The 9,609-nt window shown below is 38.6% G+C and overlaps 1 protein-coding gene across 1 annotated transcript; it reads left to right on the top strand.

Moving 5' to 3' along the window:
• Window positions 1–918: 918 nt before the first annotated feature.
• LOC140955927 (protein NLP2-like) lies at window positions 919–3,965 on the top strand. Its single transcript, XM_073411269.1, has 3 exons — window positions 919–993; window positions 2,484–2,531; window positions 3,108–3,965. The coding sequence occupies exons 1-3, from the start codon at window positions 919–921 to the stop codon at window positions 3,963–3,965; spliced, it is 981 nt and encodes a 326-aa protein (XP_073267370.1).
• Window positions 3,966–9,609: the final 5,644 nt, after the last annotated feature.

The raw sequence follows: 9,609 nt of genomic DNA on the forward strand, positions 1-9,609 counted from the left end.
CAGCGTGGATTCTGCCCCCTATTGCGCTGCCAAGAGCCATACCTATTGTCACTGAAGGAGGAGTTTTGGAAGCTGTGGTGATCAGTTTTGGAGCCAGCAAATCGGTTGCCTCTGCTGTTGGACTGGTTGGGACGCCAGCCACCGTTGAAGCGGCCCCTGCTACGGCTATAATTGTCAAAAGTCTGGCGCTACGCAACAAGAGTAGAAGATGGAATGCTGGGTGTGGGCAGCAGAGGAGCATGTATGGCAGCAGAAGATTTATGAAGAAATTCATGTGTGAGGAGATGGTTGTGAAGATCTGCATATGATAAAGGTTCAACCTTGGTAATAAGAATGGTAACTAAGTCTTTAAACTCTCCCCGAAGACCACGAAACACATATAAATTGAAATCTTCAAGCGAAACTGGCCGACCAGCAGCGGCCAATTCATCAAATAAGGCCTTCACTTTTTGTATAAATTGAGTTACTGATTCATCACCCTGTCGAAGATCCTGAAGAGAGCCGTGAAGTTGCATAATACGAGAGTTGGAGGTGGAAGCGAGAGCTCGCTCAAGAGTGCCCCAAGCTGAACAAGAACTTTGATAGCCAACAACAAGATGCAAAACTTCCATAGATAGGGAGGAAAGAAGAGCACTTAGAATGAGTTGGTCTTGTTGTTTCCAGGTTTGAAAAAGCGAATTTACCTGAAGAGAGATACCATCATGGGCAAGAACATGTGTTCATGGACATGTGTTGGAGCCATCAACAAAACCAAAAACTCCTTGGCCTAGGAGATAAGGCAGCATTTGCATACGCCAATATAAATAATTGGTGTTTGTTAATTTGAGGGAGATGACTTGATGAGTGTGAGAAAGGGAGATAATGCTTGCGGCAGCAGAGGCAGCAAACATGGGTTGTAAGAGGTGGCATTCACCAGCGATGGCAGAGGAGAATCCAAGCAGTGACGCAGCAGAGGAAAACGGAGGAGGCACTGCAAGAGAAGAGGGTTGCACTGTCAGAGAAGAAGAAAGCTGAACTTCTGGTGCTGCAGAATTTGAAGATGTATGTGGCGGCTGTTCCATTGAAGAAGGGAGGCTGTGAGAAAATTATGTTTAATTTATTTTAGGGTTTTGTGGCTCTGATACCAAGTTGAGAATAATGGAATGTGTTGGGTTGTGCCTTAGCCACCCTTCCTATTTATAAAGAGGCAACTGAACACTGCAGTAACTGTAATGATTACAACATTCTATATTAGAATCCTATTATGATAGATACATGAGTAATTGTAATGATTACAACATCCTATATTAGAATCCTATTCTATAATACAATCTAATCTTCAAGAACACGTAACTCTAGTCATTTAATCAGTTTGTTTTAAGCTAACTAACACCATAATACTTCAATTAAATCCCTTACATCATTCAATCACAAAATTAATATAAAAACCCTTAACACTTCTTTAATCCTTCCACAATCAAATTCCAAATAGAAAATAACAAAAGAGGAAATCATTTACTTGCCTTTTCAACCCTTCCTAAAACCAAAACTTAAGTTTGGAACCGAATTCTTTGGTATAGAGAGAAAAGTCACTATAAAGGGAAAGAAAAAAGAAGCGGAAATGCAATTTATTTTGTAACCTTCTCTTTAAATATCTAGGTTAGTTTGAATTTGGTCTGGGCTGAATTTTAGACTTAGGTTTGATAGGCCAGGAACATGGGTCTTTAGACTTTTATGAGGATAGAATGTTAGTTAAGTTGGTCTAATAAGTCTTGGACTTTTCTCTTTGGTTGTATCTTTTCATCTTTTGTTGTTGTTTTTGTTCTCTTTTTTTATTTTTTTCATGTTTGTTCATATCTGTTTCTGTAACTTTTAATTCTAGTTTGCCAGACCTTTATTGGCACTAAAACTATCTTATTTGTTATATATTTTATTGATTATTAAAAAAAAAATTTGACCAATGAGGAAACAAGATTTTTATTATTATTATTACAAAAAATATTGCTAAGTGAGCTCCCCCTTTATTGATTTCTATTTTTGGAGTAGATTTTTCCTCACATGCCTATGAAGAAGTAAACTCTTTTGTATGGAATCTGTAAAATGTTATAGATTCTTGCTAATGCATGCATGATTTACCCAGCTAAGTACAACGAATGATACTATTGCAAACAGGTTTTGCATGGCTGTTGCTGCTCTGACCATGTAAGCTTCCTTTTGGACTCTCAGCCTCATTTGGCTAATATGTATTGCTTAATAAAAAAAAAGTAAAAAAGGTTTCAATTAGCTATCAATGAGACTGTTGTTATATTATTTTATGTGAGTTGCATATAGGCTTCATGTTTCTTTCATTTCATATTCCTCGACTTGCATTTAACTTTCAGATTTTTTAATGATCGAAATGCCTTTCAAAAGTAACAATGACTATCAATGAATTTCTTCAAGCCTGTGAAATAAGCAGAGAACTTTCCTCGTTTTTTGGTCTTTATATGCATGTTGATTTGCAGGCTGTTGATCTAAGAAGTTCTGAAGACTTCTGCTCTCCTGGTGCCGAGGTACGTAGATACTAGACATTTTAAAGACACTAGACTCAAGGTTTGTGAAATTTTAGCATTCATAACCAAGATCACAATTGTGGATTACCATTGCACAGACAAACATTTGCTGCAGACCAACTTGATATGATCCTCCAAAACCCTTGTCATCAATTCTGTTTGTTCTTCAAATATCATATGTTAGCTAATTAATCCATGGCGTTCTCACACAATTTGTTCTAATTGTTAGACAATAATATAAATCATATCTTAAAACCTCACTTAACAGCTTAAGCTATTAGGTTGAGATGGTTCTTTGATATGGTATTAGAGTCTTGATGATTAAACGGTTACAAGTTCGAATCTCATCATTCCTATTTATTTGATAAAATCAAGTATAAGGTAATGTGAACATGTGCAAGTTTTAAACCCAAAGAGCTTTCATTTAAGGAGGTGTGTTAGAAAATAATATAAATCATATCTTAGAACCTCACTTAATAGTTTAAGCTATTAAATTGAGATAGTTCTTTGATACTAATTGTAGTTTGCTCTCCTACTCTGAAATGAATATACAGACAACACGGTATCAAACGATAGCCTTCTCGAAGGATCAAGAAGGTTGGCCATTCCTTACCAAAACTCCAGCAGGAGATCGACAAAGTCCAAGGTGCAAAGGGTGCCGTTCAAATTGAATCTTTCTATCCAGCCTTCCCAGAACTGAGCTCTCCAAAACTTTCAAGTCATGCTTCTTATTCATCATTGAGGAGGAGCGACAAGTCAAAGCACTTAGACTCTCCACCTGATGATTATAGCCCTTCTGGCACTGCCTCAAAATCCCATTCCTCTCCGTGTAGTAGGAGCTCTTGCTCAAGTAACTGCTCTTCTGCTCGAGCACAACAGCATGATGCCACCACTCTAGCTGTCTCAAGCAATGGAAATGGCGCTTTACTTGCAGAAACGTCGAATGGGATTTTAAAGAGGACTTGCAGTAGTGACTTAGCAGAATTTCATTCATTGAATAACCATGGAGATCCAGACTTTCTTGTAAGATCACAAATTCACAAAACAAGGACAGTCAGTGATCATATTCATCTAAGTGAGCTAGAATGTCCTCCACGTTTTGGCCAGAGTTTACGAGGAGCTGTCTACGGAGTCAAAGCCATTTATGGAGTAGAACAGGTTAGGTTAGGCCTGCAACCAAAGTGGGGTTTAAGGGACTTGCAACAAGAGATTGGTAAGCGTTTTGAGATATATGATTTCACGGATATTGGTCTCAAGTATATGGATGATAATGGGGATTGGGTTCGTTTGACCTGTGATAGTGACCTTGAGGAGTGCAACGAGATACACAGATTCTCTCAAAGAAACAAAATCAAGATCTCCTGTCATGAATCGAATTTAAGTCATGACCAGCAATGCAGTAGCAGCATGGTTAGAACATCATATTTATACTAAGTCTCAAAATATACATATCATAAAATAAATTATATAAAATTAACGCATTATTTTGTAATGTTTTAAATATCCCTCAAAATCAATAAAACAATTCATAATTCAAAAATACTTATTCATACTCGCAAAAGCCAGTAATGCATACCAGCAAACAAAGTAGCAGGCACTCTCAATCAAAGGTCAACCTATTAATAAAAGCTAAAAACCTAAAATAATATTAAAATAAAGAGGTGAGTTCAACAAACTCAACAAGAAAATAACATTTAATATATATTTTAGTTATTTATAAGGAATGAAACTGTCATGACCGGAATTTCAGGTCTATGATCGGCAATAGAGGAGCGGTGTCGTAAGGACATTCCATTTATGCTAAGCTTCATAATGGACATACCAAAAAACATGTTACAGATCAGATGACACCCAAAGGTGACTAAATGACACCTCAAAAGTGACTAAATGGTACCCCAAGCTAGGTGACCATCATGGAAGGATCGGTCGTCACAGGCTGGTGCCTCTCTCACCAGCTAGGTATATAGAATAGTATATACACATAAACTAATTACTCTCCATTAGCATGAAGTTACTAACAAGTCCTATATCAAGGCACAATAGATATTCGTATAATTATCAAAGCAATGTATATCATATCGAATAGAATTTAGTACAACATAATACGAGTGCAAAATTCAAGAATAGATGAGTACTCGGATAATAAAACATGTATAAATATTCAAGAATTAATCAATAGTACTCATTATATAATCAACATGCATGTATTATTTATATTACATGCATATTAAAGATTATTTCACTCACTTGAAAAATATAGAAGTTTAAAAAAAATCGATGAAAGACCTCAAACTCCTATTGAAGATCACTAAAAGTACCTACAACGAATATATAGAATATACTAAAAAAAAATAATTTAAAACGACAAAAAATAAAAGACTCCAATGCATAAAATAAAACCGAGTTTAGTCTTCTAAGTTTTAGGAACTAAAATGATAATTTTTAGAAATAAAAGACCAAAACATAATTTTACTAAAAATTTGATGACCAAACTGTAAAATGTCGGAAATACATAACAATACTAAAATTTCACTCATAATCAATCCTCAATTTTATCCAGAATCTCAATTTATGTTCCAAGGACAAATTGTAATTTTTTCAAAGCTCAGAGACTAAATTATAAATCTCTAAAATAGAGAGACTAAATTGAAAATTACATAAATCAATTATCAAACTGAGATTCATGACACTGTCCAGAATTCCAAAACACATTTAAATGGTCAAATTATAATATTTTAAAAATTTAGGGACTAAACTATAATTTTCATAAATCAATGACCAAAATAAAATTGGTTATCTTAAACTCAAAACCATTCTGTCTAGATTTTCTAGCAAAATTTAAAATAAATTTCTTAACGCCATAAAATCAATTCACAAATCTTTATTTCTAACAACACACTCAAAATCAATCACTTAACCTTAAACCCATAATAATCATGAATCAATGTTAACAACATAAAACTTCAAATCTTTATAAACCTTAATCTCTTCTTTTGATTCTTCCATAAACAAACCATAATCAAAAAGTAACATGAGAGGGAACCACTTACTTGCTACTTTTACCTTTCTTAAACCCAAAAACTTAAGATAAAAAATTGAAATCCTTAGTTTGATTAAAGGAGGGTCACAACAACCACAAGAATTAGAAGGAAAAAGAAAAAAACAATTCTCTTGCAACTTTTCCTTATATACCTAGGTTAATTAGGTTGGGATTCAATTTGAGCCAAAAGTTTGGGTCTTATAAAAGCTGTCACAACCCGAATCATGAGTCCATGATCGACAACATAGAAGCGGAGTCGTAAGGATACCCCACCTACACTAAGCCTCCGAACATACATATCATAAGAAAAAATTAAGTAAAATTTTTGCAGTGCTTCATAATCTTTCAAAATATAATATTCTTCAAAACAATAAAATCAAATGATACTTCATATTATAGAATGTAATTATATAGGAAATATTGTAGTCATATTCTTATGTGGTAATCTCCACCTTTACTATTGTATATTGCCCTACTCATATATATAGAAAGGGTTGGCTAACCTATTAGGTTAAGCCTCCTAATTATTTCTCAACTTGGTATCAGAGCCTCCTAATATTTTCTCTCTTTGCAGCCGGCCCTAATTTTCTCCCCCATGGACTCTCCTCCTGCCGCCGTTGCTCCAACCTCTCCCTCCACCGATGATGCATCATCACCGGCCAGCCCTCTTCCTGCTGCTGGCTCTGCCGTTCCTCTGCCTCTTATGGGAACACAATCTCCAATGGTTCCTCTATCAAACACCCACCATGTTGTGTCGTTGAAACTTACGAACACCAACTATCTTTATTGGAGAATGCAGATGAAGCCATATCTCCTTGGTCAAGGTGTTTTTCAGTTTGTTGACGGCTCCTTGCCGTGTCCTCCATCTCATATGATTGATGCTTCGGCTGATTCTTCTTCTGCCATCAGCCCCTCTTTTCTTCGTTGGAAGCAACAAGATCAACTTATTTTGAGTGCTCTTCTCTCCTCTCTTTCCGTGGATGTGCTGCATCTTGTCGTCGATTGTTCTACTTCACATTGTGTTTGGCGCACGCTTGAGAAGGCACTTGCCTCTCCATCTAATTCTCGGATCATGCAACTACATGGCTCCTTTCAAGACCTTCGGCAAGGTGATGCATCGGTTAGTATGTCTATGCAGCAAGCCAAATCGTTATTTGACGAATTGGCTGCTGCTGGTCGCCCAATGTCCCTTGAAGATTTCAATCTCTATGTGTTTCGTGGACTTCGTGGTGAGTTCAAAGACTTGGTAACTAGTCTCATAACCAAGGCTGAACCGCTATCGTATGCTGATCTTCATAGCCATCTCTTTACCCATGAGTTTCTGCACAAGAACTCTTTTCACTCCATGGTTGTCGGTTCATCCTCTTCATCACTGCTGTCTTCTTCTTCTCTGCCGCAGCAGCCACCATTGCTGCCAACACCTCCGAATTCTGCTTATTATGCCATGACTAATCGCAGCCGAAACAGGGGACGTTCTAGAGGTAATTGGCGCTCAAACACCAACCGATTTCAGGCCCCAAACAGAGGTCACTCCGCTGCAGATTGGAGGCAAAATCAGTGGCAGAACAGGCGCACCTCTGCTGCAGATTTTCGGCCAAATCAGGGGCAGTGGTCTGGACATGTCCGCTGCCAATTATGTTCCACTCCTGGCCATTCAGCTCTTCAATGCTATCAGTTTCGCAGCAGCACACAGCAGCCCTCTGCTCACCTTGCTGTTGCGAATGATTCTGCTGCAACGACTTGGTTTCCTGACACCGGCGCGAATCAACATGTGACGCCTGATCTTGCAACTCTAACTGATTCTGCTCCTTATCTTGGTAATGATTTCTTGCATGTTGGTGATGGTAAGGCCCTTGACATATCCCATGTTGGACATACTACTTTATATTCCCCCAAACGCTTGTTTACATTAACTAATGTTCTTCGTGTGCCTCACATTACCAAACCGTTGTTATCTGTTCAGAAATTCTGTCGTGATAATCATGTTTATTTTGAATTTCACGATTCTGTGTTTTATGTGAAGGATCTCGTCACCAAGGAAGTTCTTCTTTCCGGTCGGAGTCATGATGGTCTTTATGTTCTCTCCGAGTCCTCGGCTACGTCAGTTCCTCAAGCTTTTTGGTCTCCTTGCATTTCCGCGGACTGCCGACTTGTGGCATCGTCGTTTAGGTCATCCAACTCCTCGCATTCTAAATTTGTTAGTTTCTGATAATAAAATTATTTGTACGTCTAAACGATCTTTTACTCAATGTCAAGCATGTCCTTTAGGCAAGTCATACCCGTTTGTCATTACGACCGACGGGTCACAAAAACTTCTACCCCCACTTGAATTAATCTTTAGTGATGTTTGGGGTCCTGCTCCAATGTTTTCTTCTGATGGTTTTCGTTATTTTGTTATCTTTGTTGATGCGCACACTAAATATATCTGGTATTATCCGCTTGTTGCGAAATTTGATGTATTTTCCACGTTTCAACGTTTTCAGACACTTGTTGAGCGTCAGTTTTCTCTTAAAATTAAATCTGTTCAAACTGATTGGGGTGGTGAATATCGTAAATTAAATACATTTTTTCAAACAATTGGTATTCATCATCGATTAATTTGTCCTCATACTCATGAACAAAATGGCACAGTTGAACGTCGTCATAGACATATTGTCGAAACTGGTATAACCCTCTTAGGACAGTGTAATGCCCCATTGCGTTTTTGGAACTATGCTATGGAATCATCGGTCTATCTTATTAATCGCATGCCTACTCCTGTTCTTCAAAATAAATCTCCTTTTGCGTGTCTGTTTCATCGCACTCCTGATTATAATTTTCTACGCACTTTTGGGTGTCTTTGTTTTCCATTTTTACGTCCATATCATGCTCATAAATTAGATTTTCGATCTTCTCCTTGTGTGTTTTTAGGCTATAGTTCGTCTCATCTTGGTTATCGGTGTCTTGATTTAGAGTCTGGTCGTGTCTATGTCTCCCGTCATGTTCGTTTTCATGAATGTGTCTTTCCTTTTCAAAAGTCTGAACAGGTAACAACACCCCGGTTCCCCCCACTCCACCTACCTATCTTCCATCACTGCAACCCCCTTCCTGTTTTCAGCCTCTTCCTTCCCAACTCGGCAAAACACACAACTCACCTTTGCCCCTTGCCGCAACCCCCCCAGCTTGCTCCCCTGCCCGTTGATTTAGCCGACCCTGCCTCACCACCCCACACAGCCATACTATCACCACATGCTTGTCTTTCCAATGATTATTGTGCATGAACAGGTTCTGACTTGCAGGATTCAGTTGCGGCACAACCTCGCACCTCCCCGGCTTCACCTCCTGGTCTGCAACTTTGTGTTGATCTCTCCTCTTATCCTCTTCAGCACATTCCAGGTACAGGTGTTGCTACTTCCATGTCCCGCTGCTCCTAAACACCCCATGGTTCTTCGTCCGAGACAGCCAAGACAGCGCTGATCACCACCACGGCAGCCACCTCTGCTGCTTCCTTCAGTCGGGTATCTTCTCCTCCCTCGCATGAGCCACTTATTTTTCCTGATGCTAACAGATATGAGGCGTGGCATAATGCTATGCGAGAGGAAATTCAGGCCTTACGCGCAAACAAAACATGGACTTTAGTGCCATTTCATCCGTCCATGAATGTTGTTGGTAGCCGATGGGTCTACAAAATTAAACGCAAATCTGATGGTAGCATTGAGAGGTATAAGGCGCGCCTGGTTGCTAGGGGCTTCACTCAGCAAGAAGGTATTGATTACTCAGAAACTTTTAGTCCTGTTATCAAACAGGCAACAGTCCGCTTAGTGTTCTCCATTGCAGTTTCGAGTGGTTGGAAAATTCATCAGCTTGACATTCATAATGCATTTCTAAATGGAGTCCTTGATGAAGAGGTTTACATGAAACAACCTCCAGGTTTTGTTGATTCTGCACTCCCAAGTCATGTATGTCGATTGCATAAATCTCTATATGGGTTAAAACAGGCTCCGCGGGCTTGGTACACTCGTCTGAATGATTTTCTATTATCCATTGGTTTCCATGCTT

Source organism: Populus alba, chromosome 9 (assembly GCF_005239225.2).
Source record: "Populus alba chromosome 9, ASM523922v2, whole genome shotgun sequence".
Classification (NCBI taxonomy): Eukaryota; Viridiplantae; Streptophyta; class Magnoliopsida; order Malpighiales; family Salicaceae; genus Populus; species Populus alba.

Bases quoted from the DNA above. Each gene is read 5' to 3' on its own strand.
- LOC140955927 (XM_073411269.1), top strand. From the start codon at position 919: ATGGCAGAGGAGAATCCAAGCAGTGACGCAGCAGAGGAAAACGGAGGA. The intron at 994-2,483 runs GTCAGAGAAGAA...GTTGATTTGCAG, and splicing joins CAAGAGAAGAGGGTTGCACT to GCTGTTGATCTAAGAAGTTC. The intron at 2,532-3,107 runs GTACGTAGATAC...ATCAAACGATAG, and splicing joins TCTGCTCTCCTGGTGCCGAG to CCTTCTCGAAGGATCAAGAA.